Below are 22280 nucleotides of genomic sequence, written 5' to 3'. Positions count from 1 at the left end.
CTAAAACCGAACTGCAATTGTTGATCAGTAAGTCTGAAAATGTTATGGCAAGTATGTATTATAGACCATGATATAAAAGACCTTGAAATGTATTTCAAGAATCATTACTGTTTCAGGTGGAAACCCTTCAAAACTCACTAGTTTCAAATTCTCAGATACTCATTCCTGAAATAAGAGAAGAATGGCCATAACGAACCAAAACTCTTAATGTCCAAGTGACATTTTTTAACACTTATAGTTAATTCTTGCATTCATGAGCCTTTTTCTTTTTTTTTTTTTTTTTGGGGGGGGGGTAGATCCACAAAAATGTATATTTTTTTAATAGATATTATACAAAGTGTTTATTTGCGTTTGCGTGTGTATGCACGAGCATATGTATAGGCTGATGGAGGTATAAGGAACCAACGAAACAGAAAGGCCGCGGAGTGCCTCTCTGATAGGAAGGGGGTTCGCATCCAGGGGATTCACTCTTGCAGGCAGAGCGGGCTGCAGCCCACCGCCGCGGGCACTGCTGCCACCCCTCTGCACCCTTCTTCCAGCCGCAGGTTTCCCCCGGCCCCGCTAAATCTGAGCCCCTCTCCCCCATGGCTTCAGCAAGCCCTCCCGGCAGCAGCGCAGGCACCGGCGCCGCGGGGACCGAAGGTCTCCTTTATCTCACATCCCCCCCTAGTGGGACCCGGCCGAAACGTGGGCCTCCTGCCTGCCCCCGGGTCCCCACCTTTCCAAACGTCTGTCTTCCATCAAAGCTTTCCTTGTTAAGCCTGAGCCTCCGGTAAAATCGAAATGATTTTCGGTAATCTTTAAATTACTTGGAATGATAATATAGCCACCAATGAAACTTTTTAAAATGAAAAGGATCTATTTTTTGAACGTTTTATTGTGGTTTTATGGGTTTTTTTTCTGAGTATAGAGCTTCTTTTATATTTAGACGTGGTGCAATCTGAATAAGGACAATATGGAAATTCATATGTGCTGTCCTTCAGTGTCTTCCAGGTTAATTTGCTGTGTTTGCAGATGACCCTTTTTCCTAGCCGCCAAAACTTCAAACCCTGGTTAGGACTGGGATGTTAAACAATCCATCGGGCATTTTGCCCAGTAGCAGTTATTCTTCTTGGCACAATCTGAAAATTGTGTCTAATATCTATCTGCAACCTTGGTTTGCAGAGCTGCATAGAAATGTGAGCTTGTAGTAAAACCTGTAATTAACAGTGACATAAAGAAAGATTAAATTTCAGCATAACATTTAGCATTAAGATAAAGATTTTGGCTTAAAGACACACAATGTTTCTGGTGCTGAATTATGTTTTAGGTCTTTCTGTACTGCTGTAACAGCTTGGAAGCTCCAAGTCAGCAATCGCCGTGTCTGGAGGCACCTAATTTTCGGAGAAGTCCCTTAATTGCTTGCTGCTGTGACTGCGTAGGAGCACGCTGGTCTTGAGAGCATGAAGCTGCTTGGTGCAGCACTCCAGTCTGTGGAGTCTCTTTAAGGAAAGCATCTTTCTAAGCTAGAACAAGAATTTGAGTAAGTTGTTTTTGTGGTAATCATCAGTGTGGCCACATTGATTAGCACTGCAGCGTTAGGATCCTTTTTACGGATTTGATCCTCAAAGCTCATTGCTATCCTGCTTTCCTAAATATTTTTAGTATCTTCAAGAAGAAGATAACAGACAATGATGCTGTATTTTTTGTTCATTCTTTCATTGCTTCTGTTTTCACCCCTAAGTTGAAAACACTGGCAACCAATCGCATATGGGAATAAAGCTTCCTCAGGACAATTTATAGAATAAAAAAAGCAATATGCTTTTGCCTACCAGTCCTGCACTGGGGAGTTTGCAAGGGAGCCAAAAGAAGTTTCACACATTTTTAAGTGCATATGTGTTTCCCTGGATTTCATGAGTATTCAGAATAATTATATGCAATATATACTCAATTCCCAGTTGCCTGTCTGACATTAAATCTACACATATCTACCATCAGACCAAAACACGTTTTTAAAAACTCATGGTGAGTTGTTACAGCAGAGACCAGGGGTAGAAGTGAGCTGGTTTACGATGGTATATAACACCAGGGCTTCCAACACATAGGCCAGCACTTTTCAGACATAGTCTGCAGGTCAAGCAGATTGCATATCAAGGACTTTTACAATTTCACACTGAGACTTCTACATTTCCATTTCAAAGGCTGGTAGAGACCCTATTTGTTCTTGATGTAGAATTCCTACTTGAAATCAAATGGTATTGAGGGCAGGGAACAGAAGTTGAATAAGTAACGAAGATCTATTTATGTGCCATGGAAAGAAAAAAAATCGTGCAGGTGCATCGCTATCACTTGATGATGAATTCATAAAATGATCTGTGCTTTATGTAGCGGTTTCATGAAGTAATCCAAAGAGATTTTACTTCGGTTTAAGCATTTTACTTGCAGTTTATAGTGTGTGTTTCCCTTTCCTGTACCTAAGATTAGCCCTCATTTTCTGGCTCATTTGGCTAATCAGCACGATCTTTCGTTATCAGTAAACATTTTCGGCAGTTTCTTCTACAGTTATCAGCTTAACTGGCTTCATATCCGTGACTACTTTCCAGGTTTCAGAAAAGGAATTTACCCAGAGGAGTATAAATAGTAGCTAAAGAAGTTCATCCGAAATGTAGTAATCACTCAAGTTTCCATAAACTAGTGTGCAATGGGTGGCAAAAGGAGTTCTCAGGCTCATGTAGATTGTATCAGCTTGTGCTGTGGCCATCTGAAATTGTCAGAAATAAATATACTTTCTTCAACACCATGTTATGAATACTTACCCCATCTTTAAGAGTATTTTTGAAAAAGATGTTAAGAAAAGCAAGTCATCAGTGTTCTGGATTCTAAGTTTCCAAAAACGTAAAAGCAGCTTTCTCACATAGTGTGTTGTGAAAGTCTTTGGATTTCTACCTTGTATCTTGCAGTTAGTGAAACTTAAAAAAAAAAAGAAAATGTACTACACTGATGATCCAAATTTCCTCAAATTTCATTTTTGAAGTATTATTAATTTAATATTTTTATTTTTCATTGAGCGGAGACAATGAACTTCGGATATTTCAGTACATGAAGAAAGACAGTTCTTGCTTACAAGTTCTTGCTTACTGCTTGGAAAACGTGCGTGTTCTTCTGTATGAACAGAGGGATGGCCAGTCAGCTTTTCTCTTCTAAACCTTTTGTGAGATAGGCACTGTTTCACACCTCTTTTTTTTTGTTTTATATGTTCCAAAAATACAAAATTGAAAAAGAGCAATATTTTCACAAGATTGTAAAACTGCATTGGCAAATTGTTACTATGTGAATTTTGTACTGACCACAAAATAAATTCCTGACATAGAGCTTCAAAACATATATATATATATATATATGGAAGATATTTAAATATGTATCAAATATTATATATCATCTTTGCTTCCTGAAACTGTGAGCTTCTGCACTGAAATTGAGACTTAATGAAAACAGGGGGAAAAAAGGACATTTGCAGGGTGAAAACCTCACTTTCTGCCTTAGTGGTTTGAGTGAGGTGAAGGGAAGTCAGAATCTTGTTTCTTCCACGGGGATTGTTTCTCTGTGTGGCATTAAACTGCTAGTAGCAGTAACACAATACCATCTCCCAGTCATTAGACAGAGTTTCTTTGGGTTGTCGTTCTGTGCATGAAGGAGGGAGCTCACGTTCCCTGGGGAGAGATGTCATTCCACTCCTGGAGTTTCTGGGCACACTCAAAAGAAAACAGGAATAAAATTGGGAGGTTTAGCTACACAGTTGAGGGCTCAAGTGCTGGTTCAAAGAGAAGCCTGTTAGTGTTCTGTAAATATTCTCACATTTATTTTTTTGCTGAATTATTCCTCAGGTTAATGAACTTTTCAATTCATTTTCATCATAGAATCATAGAATCGTTTAGATTGGAAAAGACCTTTAAGATCATCGAGTCCAACCATAAACCTAACACTGCCAAGTCCACCACTAAACCATGTCCCTAAGTGCCACATTTTTGCAAAATAACGCAGCTTTCTCTACAGGAATAAAAGATGCATCCGTTTTCCTTCAGTTGTCCTCTGTCTTGCTAATTAAAGCAGTGGCTTGGAAAGCTAAAGATACTGTTTTGAACTTTACAGTCTCAGCAGGGCTTGCAAGCAAGTTTACCACTTCGGGGGCAAGTGTTCTGATCACTAAATAATTAGCAAAAACCTCAGCAGCAGCAGGAGCAGAATCACAAGCAGCCTCAGCCGGGAAGAAGTGCATGGCGTGGGAAGCCCCACGTGGCAGCCCGTCCTGGGCTTCTTCAGAAAATAGGCGGCAAAATGGGGCCTCTGTAGGGAGGGAGGAGGGGGTACCTCTGGTTTCTCGGGGTTTCTGGCCAGAGCAAGAATGGGAAGGGGGCTCCAGGCAGCAGTGTGGGGTGGTTATGGGCATGCCGAGCACCGCGGGTGCTGCCTGAGCTTTGCAGGAGCTCATGCTTTTCCAGAGCTTGGTAATCACTGGGGCAAGGCTGCTGGGCCAGAAATTAGCACTTGTGTGCCTCAGTTCCCTGTGTCTGTAGTAGGACTTAAATTCTGTGTTCATTCTCATCCTCAATGCTTACACTAAATCACCCTTAAAAAGCACTCGTATAAGGACACTTCTTTTTCATAGGCGATAACATCTTACTGGCTTTGCCTACCCAATTGTTACTTAGATTTTAGACGGAACAATTTACAAGATATAACCTTGATTGACTGTGAGAACACTGAATTAATTCTTACATTCTTATCTTCTGAAAATATTCTATAAATATGGAATAGTCTGAGATTATTGGTACCCATTTTGGTTTTTATCGGGATCAAGTTTACAAGAACTATGCTTATGGATAATATGCCAGTGTTAGTTTTGAGGGCAGGTAATTGAAAGTTGTTTCTTTTGAATGCAGGCTCAGAAAGTTGTAAAGCTGCTGGGTTTTATTATTCAAATTTGGCATGTAAAAGTTAACCCTTACTTTAATGCTCAGTACATTACAAGTAATTTTTCTCACTTTATTGAACTGATTTTATTCTGTATGCTTTTAGCATGCTTTTGATATAATGTAGTTTATATTAAAGTTTAATGGCTGAAAGATATTGTTATCTCTTATGTGATGTTTTCCCCTATGCACCATTCACGTTTGCTGAACAGTGGTAGCAATAGATAACAAGCAGTTCCCAGCCTGAATTGTGGAGTCAGGGATTTTTATGTTCTTTATGCCTCATTTGTACATGTCATTAAATTACTGATACCCTGTGTAACTTGACTACTTTTTTTTTTCTTTTGCACTTCAGTTAATTTTAAAATTTCTGAGAAATTAAATAAATGAGTGTACATACATTTAAATTCAAATCAGATTACTGGACTTGATGTTCTTTACTGCCTGGGAAAAGGACTCATGGATTATACTGGAAGATCCCTTTCTGGGAAAATCTTATAACAGAAACTGCTAATTCCAGTAGATTAATTTTCCAGTCGTTTTCCCAAAGCTGTTCTTATGGGAACCCCTTAATTAGTAGTATATTTTTAATCAATTTGTGTTTTTACCGGCTGTCAACCCTATTAATAATTTTTACTTGCTTTTATGTAAAATTCCTTGATGTTCAGTTCTTTGCAGACCCTTTCACGTCTACAACACAGTTAATCCTGCAGACTGCCAAAAGAAAGAAGCAATTATGCTCCTCAAATGATTCTGGCCAACATATATGCAGCTGTACAGCAAATGGCAATAGAGGGGTGTAGGGAAAATGAGAGGGAAGCCTTGAAATGTTCATGTCCTCAAACACCCCTGTGATGCTATCAAGAAACCCAGTGAGCGTGCCTCTGCCTTTCAGCCAGGAACATCGCAGGCACCCTGCCTCTGTCTTTCAGAAATCTTTTGAAATTGTGTATTTCAGGCCCGTTCTCTTAGGTGACATTAAATTTCTCTTGTCTGCAGCTGAAAAAAACTTCAAGTGAGAGGAAAGCTGATCCTCTTTGTTTCCATGGCAGTCATGTGGGGAGACGACTTTAAAATGACCAGCATAGGCTGTCTGCAGGTGAGTGAACACAATCACTTAGCTAAATGTGAATGAATTCACATGTCAATCTAAAAATTATTGTATCTACAGGAAAAGGCTGCCCACAAGCATTCTCTAATCTTGTGATGAATAAAAAAAAATAAATTAATAATGTAGTTAATAAATCTTATTCAAATGTATAGAATAATAAATGAGAGCCTATAAATAATTTATTCTAGTTCTGTTTCTGTGTAGAAAGCGGTAGAAAAAAGGGACTTATTTCCAAATATTAAACAATTTTTAGATCGACATAAATAAAACATTCATTTTGATCTTCTGGATAAAAAGTACTTTTGGTTAGACTTCAATGCTTATTTAAGTATTGAAGCAGCTCAATTTAATTCACTGTAACCAATGATATTGCCTAACTAAACGTAAAAATATTGCTCTGTGACTAAAACACAGTGCCTCCCATTACTGAATTCATTCAAATGCCGAATGAAACCCTGGAATGATTTAAATGAGGAGATCAAAAATCAAAATTAAATAAAACCTGAGGATATTCTGAGGACAGGATGGAAAAAGCGAGATTTCTTGAGGGGAAGGGAGCTCATTCGTTTCCCCTTTGCTCTTCTGACATGGCCAAAGTAGCCAAACTTTCTGTCCCTTAGTTCAGCCACATGTGGAAAATTCATCAATCTCTACAAGTTTTCAAAGACTACCACAGAAAGGCAGTTACTGTTTCTAAAGCCTGGATAAAAAGTATTTAGAATTATGTCAAAACCACTCACTTTTTCTAAACATCCAAAGCACAACCATTATTGCACAGTTGATTTTCTGTTTGGTAATAAAGAAAATGTTTTTCATCAAGAAAGGTGCAAAAGTATCTTCAACTGGGTAGGAATTTGGGGGAGTTACCTCCTCTGGTTTTCTTTTATTTATGCAGGTTTCTATTTTGGAGTTTGGCTGTATAGCCTTTATTTACATTGCTGGGTAGTACTTAATGTGTGCAGATTTATTAGATTCAGTGAGATTACCCATCAGAGTAAGCAGCAGACGATGTCAATACATATTCTGAAATTTTGTTTAATTTCATCGCTAATATATTCAGTCATTGCAAGACCCTCTGAAGAAATTTAAAGACTGTTTTGTGAAAGACTACAATACATTCACTCTATGTTACTCTACGGTTTGAAAACCTGAAATGGCCATATCTGTTTTAAAAAACTCCCATCCTTTGGAACCAAATGACTGCAAAACCTCACCACCAATATAGAGAAATAAAAGCTCACAAAATACCATGATACCATCTCAGTGCAGGTTTTCTGAAAGTGAAATGGAAGATAAAATAAACAAAAAGCTTAACTGACATTCAAGATCCAATATAATTCATGTTTATTTTCACTGTGTACAGAAGGTGGAGCCAAATTCATAAGGATCTGTGAACTCATACTTCATTCTTTGTTTGAATGGTTTTCTACTGTCTTTCAAGAGGGGCAGCTAGCTCAGAGGAGGTACTGATTGGAACCAGTTACAATGTTGGGATAAATCTTTTTAGGACCAACTTTTCTGGTGTTTAAGCTGTCTCTAATGAGGTTTAGAAGTTCCTTGGCACAGCTGAAGAGCATCTGAGCTTCCATGTATTACACTTCTCCCTTTCTGTCCATCAGCGAGCCAGGAGCAAATTCGTGTTTCTAAATGTAGCATGGGAAAGTGAACAAACCGAGTATCACCATGAAGAAGTTGTGGTGAGATCTTAGTGGTATGAAGTGGCAGGCACCGACCAGCACAAAGAACAGAAAGGAACAATCACCCCAAACTTTGAACACTGTATTTTCCTCTTCTGTGATCCTCATAAATTTTAAAGAGAAACACCCATTTAGCTGTTTTCACTGCTAGCTGATATTTCAAAAAGCAACTGGAGAATAGGACAGAATAATTTTGGGCTTAAAAGATGGAGCCTGGCATTAAGAAATTTTGCTCCTAATTCTGGTTGTGCCATGAGCTGTCTATGACTCAGAAGAGCTGCTGATATTCTCCATGACAAACTTCCCATCTCCATAAAAGAGTAACTTGTTCTACGTTTATATTTATAAAACAGTCTGAGATTCTAAACACATGACTGTGCAACAGTGCAAAATATTTCCGGAGAATAGTGACCATCTGTGAGGTCAGGCTCTGATCCGATGCTATCTGTCACCGAGAACTTCTCCACACTTTCATCTGAGGTGCTTCAGTCTTGATGTGTTTCCAGCAGGGTCTCTTTTAAAATAGCAGGTTTTTTGTTTTGCAGGCAGATCAGCAAAAGCAGAATCTATCTTACACTGACTAAGCCTCCTTTTCCCCTTGGGAATATCTAGCTTTAATAGCCCCGTAGCAAATGAATCTGAGAGACCAGTTTCAACAAGGAATGGCAAGTGTGCTCACTAAGAGACAGTCTTGTGATTATCCTACTTTTTATTATTACTATCCTTACGACTATCAGAAAATATTCTCTTATATGCTGTGTGCTGTGCCACCCAAGTGGGAACAGCTACCGCCCTGAGGGATGACAATTGCCTTTAATTGCTTTTGCTTTGAACAGGAGATGACCCTTTGAAACTTGGGGAGGGGGAAGGCTGTGTTTTGCAGACCCGACAGTGCTGGGTGCAGCAGCTTCCAGTGGGCTCCAGCCCAGTCACCCCAGCTGAGAGAACGTGCAAGCGCTGTGGGCAGCAACTTCAAAGCTGTGTTATATTTCTACATGATGTAAATTCCTTAAACAAGCGAAAACCACTGGCTGCTTTAAAAAAAAATCATTAGTCTGCACATTTATGTGCTTAGGTAATCAAGAAATACCGCATTATTGTTCCTTGGATGTTCTGAGAAGCTTTACCTCAATAGGGCATGAAACAGGGCCACTCATTATTCACAAGTCTGTCTTTAAAGCCAAATGTGTGAGAAAGGATATCGGTGAAAACGTGCCGAAGCTTACGTGCCATCCAGGGACGTGGTTGACTGCACAGCTGCCTTGAAAGGCACCCAAGAAAATCTGTATTGCATGTGTATATTCATCTCAGTTTACTGTATATTCAGCTCAGTTTACTTGGCCCATGGACTCCTCTCCCAAATTGCACAGGACGAGGACAGTGCTGTGCATGGGGGTACTGGGAAGGGAACTTTGCAAACAAATTGAAAACAAGTAAAGACGTGCTATTTGTCTTAACAGCTCCATAAATCACAGACATGCTTAACTGGGAGTAGACCATGAACCCCACTGGTATCAACGGGAAATTCTGTAATGGACAAAGGACTGGAGAGCCTTCCAAATGAAACATTCACTAGGGCTTTCCTGGTGAATCAGGTTACTAAAATATTTTTGAGGGAATATTTGGAGGCGCTATGAGGAAAAAGTTTCTGTATAGAATTCTGTACTTGTGTTCAGGTAATAAATAGAAAGAAAGCAGTGGGCTGAGTTCTGTATTAACCGTGAATCTGTGTCAAAGGCTGGAAATACTAAATAATCCAATCTATGGTTCCCTTTGGTAAGTCTGTGTAGAAAAGCAGCAGCGATACTATGGGCTCTGAACTATTTCACCAATTCAGCCAAGGATTCAGCAGAGAGGGGACAGAAATCCTGTGGAAGTCACCCCGAGGTTCAGTCCCAGAGATGCACTTGATGGAGCCTGGGCTCCAGCACTGCATGTGGGTTGCAGTGCGAACGTGCCCTTACGGATTGTGCTGTAGCCTGCCAAACCAAAGACAAACAGGTTCTGGAGTCCTAGCGTTGCCACGCTGAAAGATTGCATCACAAGACAGCACTGTTTGCTCCAAAAGGCAAAATGTCGATGGATGGCAATATAGGTCCCAGAGAGCTCTGGGCCTCAAAATCTTCATTTCTATTGTGTAAAGAGTCTGTGTTCCACAACACAAGGCTTCAAATCTAACTGTGATCTTCTTACCCATCCCTTAGTCCATGATTAAGAACAGACTTGCAAATATTTCAGGTCTGACACCCCCATGCTTTCCTGTTGAACACAGCTTCAGCTGAAGAGGGGTTGTGTGTGAAGACATTTGTTCAATCTGAAAAGCTTATTTCCATTGCAATGCAAATGAGTGTGAGACTTTGTGGTAACCTTGTGAAATGGTAGATCATTGCATCATCTGAAGCTAAATATGTTCTGGTAATAGGCTGTGAAACGTGATCATGGAGACATATTTCCAAACTCTAAGAGACATTTCCAAGGCATTTTTATCAGGACTAATAATAATTCTTCCTAATTCTACACAGTATCACGGTGGAGACTTGAAATACCTTCCATTTTCATGTGGATAATGCCGTAGCAAAGCCAAGTGTTATGCTTATTATTGCTGCAAAATTATTCTTCCCTTGTTACTAACATACACATTCTAGCTTTCCAAAGTGGATTTTAAGAGTGTTGGGCTTCTCACAAATACTGTTTGTTTATTTAAGTGGAGAAATACTTCTTGGTCCTTCTTTTAGAAACAGAATGTTTGAAAAATTGCAAAGCCTATACAGGAAGATATATGGAAAAATGCAAGATTGGGCAAGCTGGACCCTGTGATCCTGCCGGCTTTGACAGGGAACGATAGCATTGTATTCTAGCATGCTATAATTCAGGGTTTTTTTCCTGGCATAATTCTGCTTTCCTGGGGCAGCTTTTTCAGTACCAACATATATGACAACCCAAATCTCCTCATTGTCTCAGCATTGGCAGACACATAGCCATGTTGGCGTTTTGTATTTTGCTCTAGAATAACCAGTGTTTTATGGGGCAGTAGCAGGAGCATTATGTGTACTCTGCTCACTGTCTATACCATAGTCATGAAGGCAGTGAAACGCTACGGTTTGTATACTACAATTTTTTCATTCTCAAGAAGAAGGGCCCCCAGCCTGTTAAGCACAAAGCTCCATTTCTCCCTTACTGTGAAGAGAAAAAGCAACCTTAAAACAACACTCGGAGAACATGAAGAAAAGGTTTCTTTCTGCCATACGGCTTGGACAACTGTAAAAACGAAAAAAGCTGTCAAAACTAACAGCCAGTATTAAAGGAAAGGGGGCAAGCTAGGGAAACCAGCCATCTCTGTCTGTAGCCAGAGGAAGGAGAATGGAAGGTGTACAGTTGTAATGTACTAGCTCTTTTTCTCAAACAGGAGGCAGTGTGGTCTGCTACAAACAGCTCCAGAGCAAGAACCAGGACCGTGTGTTTGCTTCCCAGCTTCAAAGCTCCCTGCTAAGTCTCTTTCTACAAAGATCGTGTCTTAGTTCTCTTCTCTGGAGAGTTCTGGGTGAAAAGCAGTAGGAAAGGGCTGTGAAAAATAAGCAGTAATATCTAGGTTGTGTTGTAGAGTGTAACATTCATTATTTCAAGAAGAAACTGTAAAAAGGACCTTTATTTGGGAACCTCTCAATGGCCATTACTGGACTTCTCCCCTCCTTTAAAGAGCAAAAAATGCTCATCCACACTACTGAGCCCAGAAACAGCCCATGAGAATAACATGAATTGAAACCCAAATGAGTCTGGTACAACCCAAAATGTGAAACTTCATTGAGAACTATCTAACCGTGAACACTTCTAGAGAAGCTCTTAAGCAGTCCCACAGAGGAGCTAATACCCCATGACACGAATAAGTACAAGACCAGTTCCTAATGCAGTTTGGACTCCATGTGTGAGGAGCTTAACACAGGCAGAGGAATAAATTAATCTCTGTTCTACAGAGGAGGCATTTTTCAAGGAGCATTTAACCAGGGGCTGGTCAGGAGCAAAGCCAAACTAGTTTCGTTCTAACTGAATAGATCAGTTTTGGAGCATGATTTATTCTGTAAAATGCACTCAAAAATTACCAGGAGCATTTCTTCTCACTATTGAAGACTGATTCTCTGTCCTATGCTTTATTTTCTGAAGTTTCCTGGAAAGAGTTTCCTGGAATGTGAGATCATGTCTTCATTTCTCCCATGGGATGGACACATGCACACACACACACACACGCGCAAATAATAATAAAAAAAAAGTGTGATGGGTATCTCCTGTAGACACAAACACGCTGCTCCTGGTGTGTACTTTCATGTGTGCACGTAAAGGAAATAGACCTAAGTAAACAAAGCTGTGTTCACAACAAAAAGTAGAGAGGGCTTGAGAGGGCTTCCTCTCCTACGTGGTGGCAAGGAGGGAATGGAGGCAGCAGCTCTGCGGTCCAGCCCCAGCATCCAGGAGATTCACGCTGGTTACCCATTAATCCCTTTCATGCATTTTTCCCCTTCCCTGTTGTGAAACTCCTGGTGGACACCAGAGAGCTAAGTTGTTTCATCTGTCCCGGGCAAGCCCGGATCTGGATGAAGTGCCACCCAGGTGCCCTGAGTGACCGGGAGGGGTGCGGGGTGGCTGCTGACTGCCCTTATATTTGTTTTGCTACATCAGCAAGAGTGGACTTGCATGCCTCCGCTCTCTCCTTTTCCCCGGGCTGGTTTTTGCTGTGCCTTCAGTTCTTTCCCTCCTCCCCCACCTTCCTCCTCTCCATTTGCAGAGCGCCCCTCCTCCTGGGCTGCTACCCCTCCTTTTCCCCTCCTCTTTCACAGTCAGAGGCTTGAAAACTTGTTAAAAGCTCTCCCAGTGTTCAAAGTTAGAAAAAACTTTTACGAGGTATCAGCACTTTTCTTTCATTAGTGGGGAAGGAAGGATGAAAAATACAAAACAGCAGTAGACTTTTAAAGTTTAAATAGACAGGTCTGAGTGCCTGAACGTGCTCTTCCATTTTACTTTAACCCTCCAAAGAAGTATTCTGATCCAGTTTCACTGCTGATCAGCAAGGGTAAGTTGAAAGTTTTCCTTTTTCATCTTTTTGTGTATCACTTTTTCTGAAAACACTTTTTTTTTCACCCTAAGAATTTTGTGTTATTGCGCTGATGGTTGAACTTGTTTAAAAATACACATCTATGAAAGCGTAAGTTCTCTTAAAGTGCTAAGTTCAAACTTGTAGGAATTCGTTGCTTTCTTTTGTCATATTTCTATACATTTCTTCAAATATTGCACTTTTACAACTTCTAGCCTTGTTCTACTGAAGGAGAAACTGCGGTGAAGTTGTAACTGCAGGGCTGAGTTGCAGACTTGTTGCTGGTGTTTAGGTGAAATCGCTCCTCTCTACTTGTCTCGGACTAAATGAGCTACTTTAAAGAAAAAATCGAGGTGTGCTTCAGTCTCCTGTTGTACCGAAATTGCACCAGAAGTTAGTAACAGGGAGACCTTGTCCTGAGTGCGTCCCATTTCTGCCCCACACATTTTGCTTTCATATGGAAATCCTGATTGATGCCTAATAGTTTGTGCAGAGCAAGGTTCTTAATTAGGTGCTTTGTTAAATGCTGCAGCTGCTAAAGTGGTGACTTTCACGTGGTCTTCCTGATAAGTTTTCCCTTTTTCTTTTAAAATAGATGTGATAAAATCCAGACATGGGTTATGGATTTTTAACCTGGTTTGTATATAGTTACTCTGTTTTAGCAACCTCGGTGAGGGATTTTAGAGAAGGAATGTGAGATACCATGATATGCCTTACCACGTTGGCAGTGTCTGTGAAAGTCTTGGGTAGATACAAATGAAAGTTGTCTAGGAAGAACTGTGCAAGAATATCCACAATATGTGTCATAATCCCAATATGACACATTCCCTTTATATTACCTTGAAGGCTTAAATACCAAAATGCAGAGGAAAAAAATGCTTGAGCAGCATCTCTTGGAGAACTAAAAAGCTTTTTACGTTGCAAGACTTGGAGTGATTCCTTATAGCAGTTGTTGCCTGCTGCTTGCTAGTAGTTAAAGAGCAACACGAGGAGGCAGGAAAAAGCCTTCAGCTGAAAGACGAAGCACAGAGTCTATCTTATCGAGTAACACGTTCTCCTCTTAAACAAGAATATTGTGTGCTTATGCGCGTCCTCACATTTTGCCTTGAGATAACCAGCGAGCCTCATGAGGTGGCATGTTTCTTCTGAGGAGTTCCTCTTGATTTTTGTATGTGAGATTTTATGACGAAAACCCCTGGTAATAGGGACAAAAATGGGCTACGGACACCTTGTGCCTGACTTCTGTGTGTGTGCGTGCGTGCACATAGGGAGCAAGTTGGAGGACTTGCGTGAAGCTTTCATCCTGCCATTTTTAACATCTGGACAGCACACTACACTGCAGAATTTAAGCCTCTAGTCTTTGGGATGTTTACTGAAGTGTTTCCTTCAGAAACTTCAAAGCCAAACACTGGCACTGACCCATGATACCTAACAAGCATACAAATAGGAGAAGGGTGAGCAGCAGGCTGGGTTCAGGAGAGGGAAGAGAGGGACACAAGGGATTTGATTTGCGACATAAATCTGAATGCTTATACACTCAGGAGCGCAAACAGATTCAACACTGTAAAGTTATCTCAGCTCTCATATTATGCAAGCCCAAAAGATTAATTTTATTTGTCTCTGAAATGAACGTTGGTTTAGGCCAAGGATTCCTGTGGGCATGAGGAAGGTTAGATGACATTGAGCAATGTATCTGTTTCATCAGATAAGTTGCTCTTTTTCCCCCAGTCTCTGGTATCTCCTCCCCATGTTACCCACTGAATTTATCTCACATGGAGGCACCTAGTCTGCTGTTTATGCCACACGTACGTTTTAGAAATCCAGATTTCAAAATCCGCAAGCGGGAGCATCAGAGGGCCCCAGGCCCCTTCAGGGAATTCAGCGTTTCTTCTCTTAATTCCAAAGTGAGTCAGGAGAGGGATGAATCTGGGCAGAAACACAGAGGGTAGACCTGACTTACACAACTAGAGAATGTCTAAGAAAGTGCTTACAGTTGCTTTTGCAACTATGCTTTAGAATTAAATTAGGTGGAGAGGGTACAACATGGGAGAGGCAAAGGCTATGGGGTAGATCCACTAGTGGCTGACCACCAGCAATACTAGCAGACAATGAAAAAACCACACAGTTGTGACACTTTATATTCTAGTTATTGCAACCATTTAGTGCGTAATCTTTGTCCTGTGGATGAAATGAACTGAAGCTCATCTGCAGACCTACAAATGAACTACACCTTCCCATGTCTGGAAGACATTCGCTGATTTTTGTAAGATTTCAGAAAACTAGCCTTCCCTGTTTCAACCCATCCAAACCCCATCAGTTGTACATCTCGGCTTTCTCTGCAATGCTGGTTGCTTTTGGGAAATAAGCTGATTGATGTTCAAGGTCCAGAATCTTCTCTTTTGTTGGCTATTTATGTGTGCTCACACACACATAAAAAGGTAGGAAAAGTTGGGAAAATGAAACTTTGGCCTGTTTCCCAACTGCTTCAGCTGCACAATCCCATTTCAGATCCTACTCTAACCCTTACTGCTCTTCCATCCACTAGCGTGTGACCTTCTAACACTCTAGTCAGACCTGGGCATGTTACCACAGCACTGAGCTTGCATTATTCTTCCTGGAAAATATGAACCAGATGACATGATGAATGCCGTCCATAAAAAATAGTTCTAGAATTTCTTAATTGTGGCTTACAAATCAAATTTTTTATATATGTGGTCATCCAAAACCCATGCAGATGAATGCTGTCATATCTCCTGCTGCTCTATGGCTTTTTTTTTCCTATCTTTACCCACACACAGTAGGACCTGGAAGAAATCCATCTTTTAAAGAGTTTACTAGGCCGGCATTAGTCTGTCTCAGAAAAAGGTTGTAATCCTGTAAAGTAATAATCAGTAAGAACTCATGAAATGCATGTACTCATCACCAGCCATATCCTTAAATTCCTGAAGTACTGAAATTTTATCAGTCGATCAGGTCAACCTGTGTCATTCAGTGGACTCATTTAAGGTGTTTGGAAGTGTTAAAAGAAGTTTAAGTCCAGAATGCTGAAGAACTATTTTTAAAGGTTATCTGCCATCCATTTCAAACTGTTTACAAAGCTAGAATACTTAAATAACTGTTTGATACAAAACCTTTTTTTATACCTAGTAAACAGATATTGCGATCAGTTAGTTAATAAAAATAGTCTTTCAGTGCCCTGAAAGTAAACAAGTTAGATCCGATGAATGAATTTTCTCTACAACAAAACAAAGTACTGTGTTTCATAAAGCAACAGAATCCACTTAAGCAAAGGAATAATATATTTGTGCCACCACAAGGTTATCTGATTAACAGTACAATGTTTTGAATTGATGTGGGGTTTTTTATCACTGGCAAAGGCTAGCATGTAACTGATCTCTTCAAAAAAAAGTTGCTTTTCAAAACTATGTATGAGTAATTCAAGCATGGAATGTTTCCTCCTGGAGTTTATATTGCCAGAGGACATAAATGAAACTTAGCAATTTTGCATGCTGAAGCAAATTAAAAAATAGGTAGTAAATTCTCAAAATATTGCAGGTGTGGGATTAAGTAGGTCAAAACTGATGTAAATCACGTTGCATTAATGGACCAGAGTGGAGTGTAATTAAAAAACAAACAACACATAACTGCCTAGAAATAACACGTCCTCTGTTTTCTTAATCAAACTTTCAATCTGAAATAACATTTAGACAGTAAAAAAAAAAAACGTTGAGTCTGAGGAAAGTCTGTTAATGCAGTAGTTTCAAATCATCGGAAAGCTAATTAAATCAAGAAGCTGTCACTTGAAAAAGGCTCCTTCTGTCCACTTCCACTTCTAGGACATGGAGCAAATAGCTTGCCTTTAAAACAAACTTCACGGGTTGTATCATTACAGGCTGTTCTCTGTTTTAACAATCCCAGCCTGAGGAGGAACGTGGCCACATTTCATTCCAGCCTTTCCAGAGATCTCCGCGCTCGTGTGCCCGACTCCTTCTCTGCCATCCCGAGCCCATAAAGACAAACTAGCCTTGCCTAGGAAGGACTAAAGCTGGGGTCGGCTGAAGGGATGTGTCAGAGATAAACACGCTGTGTACTGCTCCCAGCAGAGGCTTTCAGATTTAAAGGTCTGAAGCAGGCCTGATCCTTTGATGGGGCTTCATTCATGCGAAGAACTGATTACATGAGGAAGGGTCTGCGCGCCGCAGTAGGTAAACTTCAGAGCAGGCTGACTAAGCGGACTGAGGAAATGGCCCTGGGATATTTTTCAGGGGTTTAAAGATAATTGGCATCTCGGAGCTATCGGAGCGAGTACTTTAAACACTTGTCTCCCATTACTCTCTCAGGCTCTTTCCGATGGCAGGAACGGTGTGTTTTTATTTGGCATCTGTTGTTATGATTGAGTTTGCCAGACTTATAATCTTGTGTTTCCAGTGACTCACCGCTTCTTGAAAGAAAATCTCCTTGGTGCTAAAATTTCCTATTTCATGAATTACCCAAAAAGGGCTTTTTCTGTAAATGACCTTCGCTAGGGAATATATCCATGATGCGATGGGGAGGAAATCATTTGGACGTTATCAAAACTATTAATACCAGGAAGGGATTACTCAGCATGCACGGAACAAATATCTATACGCAGCAGCATGAAGTTTGTGATTATTTTTCCTTTTAAGTGCCTGATTTCACATGCTTGTTCATGTGGGGCAAGTTAAAATTTAAGTTTTTATGCGGATAAGATTACCATTCTCCAGTTGATAACAATCCTATAGTGAACTTTGTTTTTCCTAGGAATCTAGAACATCAAGTAAACCATTTCATTTCTTTTATGTCATCCTGTGTATTTCCAGATATCCCTGAGAAGCTGCTTGTGTCCCAGAAATGCGCACTTTAAAACTCAAGTCGAGAGAGACAATTTAAACTTGCAGTGTTCAACACTTGGAATGCAAGCTGCACGCCAGGAGTTGCCTTAAAAACAGAAAGAGCTCATTTACCTTTTTTTCTTGCTAAATCTTTTTTCCTTTCAAAACAAAGTGAAGGAATTTACATACAAAAAGATGCAAATACAAAGCTGAAACTACAATAAATTAAGCAAGCCACAGATAAACAGGAAACCAATTCCTCCAATATGGTAACATGAGCTTAGCTGTGCTTCATGTATTTACTGTTTTTGGTTCCTTCATAAAACTATAGGTAAAGAATACTAACTTTGATCTTTGTGCTGCAAATACTAATGTATAAACTTTATTTAGATGGCAAGTTTTTTCTGAAGTTGAGTATAGTATAAGCTTGGCATCATTAGGAACTACACTCTTAAATGTATTACACACAATGTAGTGATATGCAAAAGCTCAGTTTAATGTTGCTGTAGGAAAAATAGCACACATTCTACAATGATAAAATTTTAGGTATCCGACCCTAACATTAACTTAATATAACCTTTTGTATTTAGGTTATACTATGGTTTGCTTTCTTATTCTCTTAAAGAGTGAACATAAAAATTACTGTGAATGATCCACACTGAAAAAGAGGAATCTTTCATTTATTCCTAGCATATTCAGGCAGTGCCACTAAGTACTTCCACGCCCTGCTTCAGTGGTGTGTCACAGCTGTTTTCTACCTGAGGCAGGTGTAGATCATTGAACTGAGGCTGCCACCAAAGAAGGTGAGCCAACCACAGTGGCAACTGAGGGTTGTCATAGCCTTCTTGAAAACTAGAGTGAAATTAGAAACCTCTTTTCTCATTGTGCTCTGAGACATTTTATGTTACTTTTTCTTTTCAGTTTCCCTGACTTCCCACTCCACCTGCAGACTAACTAAAACTCTGGTTTCTCTTCAGATCGTGTAAAACACATGAATTAAAACAAAGCTGACATCACTGCTCTATTAGCACTGATCTGTGATTCAGTGTATCAAACGTATTAGAGCTCTGTCTCAACTATCACTATTTTTTTGTCTTTGTGTCCTTCTTTAGCCAGCATCCTGTGAAGATGGGTGATTGGAGTGCCTTGGGAAAACTTCTTGACAAGGTTCAAGCCTATTCTACTGCAGGAGGGAAAGTGTGGCTGTCTGTCCTCTTTATTTTCCGAATCTTGCTATTGGGGACAGCAGTTGAATCTGCTTGGGGAGATGAACAGTCTGCTTTCCGGTGCAACACTCAACAGCCTGGTTGCGAGAATGTCTGCTATGACAAGTCCTTCCCCATCTCCCATGTACGCTTCTGGGTTCTGCAGATCATATTTGTGTCTGTACCTACCCTTTTGTACCTGGCGCACGTGTTCTATGTAATGAGGAAAGAAGAGAAGCTGAACAAAAGAGAAGAAGAGCTCAAGGTGGTCCAAAATGATGGTGTGAATGTGGATATGCACCTCAAGCAAATAGAAATTAAGAAATTCAAGTATGGGATCGAAGAGCATGGCAAAGTGAAGATGCGTGGGGGACTGCTCCGTACTTACATCATCAGCATCCTGTTCAAATCTGTCTTTGAGGTGGCTTTCTTGCTGATACAGTGGTACATTTATGGGTTTAGCCTGAATGCCATCTACACCTGTGAGCGAGATCCATGCCCGCACAGAGTGGACTGTTTCCTCTCCCGTCCAACTGAGAAAACCATCTTCATCCTCTTCATGTTGGTCGTGTCCTTGGTGTCTCTTGCCTTGAACATCATTGAGCTTTTCTACGTGTTCTTCAAGGGTGTCAAGGATCGTGTGAAAGGGAAAACTGACCCCTACTCCCACAGCGGTGCCATGAGCCCTTCCAAGGACTGTGGCTCCCCCAAATACGCTTATTACAATGGCTGCTCCTCACCGACCGCCCCCTTGTCTCCCATGTCTCCCCCAGGGTACAAGCTCGTTACCGGAGACAGGAACAATTCCTCCTGTCGTAACTACAATAAGCAAGCCAGTGAGCAAAACTGGGCCAACTACAGCGCGGAACAGAACAGAATGGGGCAGGCTGGCAGCACCATCTCCAACTCGCACGCCCAGCCCTTCGACTTCTCCGATGAGCACCAGAACACTAAAAAGCTGGCGTCAGGACACGAGCTGCAACCCCTCACCATTGTGGACCAGAGGCCTCCCAGCAGAGCCAGCAGCCGAGCCAGCAGCAGGCCTCGACCTGATGACCTGGAGATCTAAGCTTCTAGCTGCAGTACTTGCTCAACTATGAAACGACGTGCATTGGAAGATGCAGTCAGTGCTGATCTTGTTCCAGTGGAGGTGGTACTTAATAGTCTCAAGCAGGAGATTTTAACAATCATAAAAACAAACAAGCGAACAAACTTTTAAAATACTTGCTGTTTTTGGGGGGGGATGTGGGGTTGGTGTGGGGTGGTACAGTACACATTGGTATTTAATGTAGCTGGTTTAAAGAATTTAAATACTAAAAAAAAAGAAAAAAAAGGAAAAAGATAGGTAGTAAGTACTAAGGTAGGGGGTTGTTTTTCTAGAAAGGCTGTAAATATCTGAGTGTATGTGTATGTGTGTACTATCGTGTTTGTTTCTAAAGAATCTTCTGTAATACTAAAACCCAATAATAACTGAACTCAATTTGTCAGGGTGAAGCACTGCCTGAAGATGAAAACATTTTTCCTATTCAACAAGCAAAAAAGTCCAGGATTGCCTCTGATCATTTCCCTGTCAAGAACATTCCATTCTTAGAAAGTGCACTTTGAAGGTAAACTTTCCTACATGGTCCTCCAGGTTGTCGAAAGGCTCCTGTGAGGACAATCTACAGCCTTTGAATCATTCAACTCAAATTTCAGACATGGCCCACCAAGAAATACTTTGGTCACCTGCTTTTCCAGCCCTTCACGCAGGTAGATTTTTGTGATGTGTGTAAGTGGGATGGCTCCACACTTGTAGAACTGGCAACCACACTCTCTTGCCCACAGCGATATTCATGTCCTGCTGCTCACGTACAGTCTAATTAGCATCATATAAAACCCAGTTTGCTGCCACTTGCAGACTTAAGTGTTAAGACAGACAAGCAACTGCCTTTAGTGAATTTTATCACACCTTTATATATATTAAGGGTGTACGTATGTGTGTGGATGTGGAGGTAAAGGTATACACAAAATGCCCTCAGAAGCGTACGTTAAAAAATAAACGCACACAGATTACTTGCAGTTGACACTTTCTCATGGATATTGTGAAGATGTGGGCCACTATGGTGTTTACATTCTCTGATTCCTTCAATGCCAGTGAAGCACATGTCATATTTTTTTAATTCTATAGAGTATTTTCCATGTATCCTAAATGGATGTTTTTTTAAAAATTAAAAAGGGCCTAATCCTGGATGTCTTGCTCTGGAAAATCTCTCTTTTAAGTCAGTGGGAGTTTTGCCTGAATGAAGGCTACAGGATCAAGCTCAAGATGTAGCGAACCATGTTCTTGCTGGCATGAATGATTTTCTTTTGTAGAAGTTAGGGGTGGAAAAGACCCGTTAGGTCATCTAGCCAATCTCCTTGATAGGTAATAATGATGCTTGAATGATAGAAGATGTAGTACTGTAAGCAAGCTTTAGTCTTTTATGTGAGAAACTTAGAAGAAATGCTTTGTGCTGGATTAATAATAAAATATGCCTACATGACTTTTGCAGTAACTGGTATTTTTCTTGTTCTAAATATTCACATTTACTGAACTGTAATGTCCACTCCGAGTTTGACAGTTAGGTCTTTCTAGATGGCTCTAGCAACTTTAGTGTTTACACTTAGATTTTGTTTGAAATGCAAGTGAAGTTGAAAGGATTTTTAAAGAGTACAATTCTAGCTAATTTATTTGAAATATATGCTAAAGAAATCTACCAGTTTCTTCAAATGCATAGCCTCTTAGCTGAACACAGATTGACCAAGGAAATACATAGCTTGGTTTTATTTTGCAGCAACACAGATAAATTGTTTCATTTAAACCATTATATTAATTTGTTTGACATTCCATGTTAAACTACTGTTGTGTTCAACTTCATTGCATGTATGCAACCATAGTCCGTCGGATCATGTTGTCTGGAGAACATTAGTCAATAAAGTTTTAATTTAGTATAAATATATTTTCTAATTGTCTTTTACTGTTTTATATGTCCATATATCTTTTGTTTTAGTCTTATGATCCAAACTCTTTCCTTCCCTCTTCATTTTCCCCCAGTCACTCTGCATTTCAGCAGTATTCTTGATTTAATCCATCTGGATTTACTTTGAACTGAAATTTCACAGGACCAGATTCAGATACCCTCACAACACTGGAAAAACAAGCATAGTTTGTGCCACTTCTGGAATAAAGTCATGCTCAGCATGAACTACTGTAATTCAAATCTTGCCATGAGCCTCAGAAAATATGTATTTATTTGAAAACTATTATAAAAAAGATAGTAGTAAGATACTATCACATAATTTTTCAAGCAATTTTTGTATACGGCCTAGATTCAACATTATGAAATCATTGCCTCTAGTTTAC

At 40.2% G+C, this 22280-nt stretch overlaps 1 protein-coding gene across 1 annotated transcript; it reads left to right on the top strand.

Annotated features, from left to right (window-relative positions):
- Nucleotides 1-12579: 12579 nt before the first annotated feature.
- Nucleotides 12580-20134, top strand: GJA1 (gap junction protein alpha 1). Its single transcript, XM_050893503.1, has 2 exons — nt 12580-12819; nt 18806-20134. The coding sequence occupies exon 2, from the start codon at nt 18822-18824 to the stop codon at nt 19965-19967; it is 1146 nt and encodes a 381-aa protein (XP_050749460.1). The 5' UTR covers nt 12580-12819; nt 18806-18821; the 3' UTR covers nt 19968-20134.
- Nucleotides 20135-22280: the final 2146 nt, after the last annotated feature.

The sequence above is a fragment of the Gymnogyps californianus genome, chromosome 3 (assembly GCF_018139145.2).
Source record: "Gymnogyps californianus isolate 813 chromosome 3, ASM1813914v2, whole genome shotgun sequence".
Classification (NCBI taxonomy): domain Eukaryota; kingdom Metazoa; phylum Chordata; class Aves; order Accipitriformes; family Cathartidae; genus Gymnogyps; species Gymnogyps californianus.
Note: the sequence above shows the minus strand (reverse complement) of the source record. Positions and strands in the feature narration are given on the sequence as shown.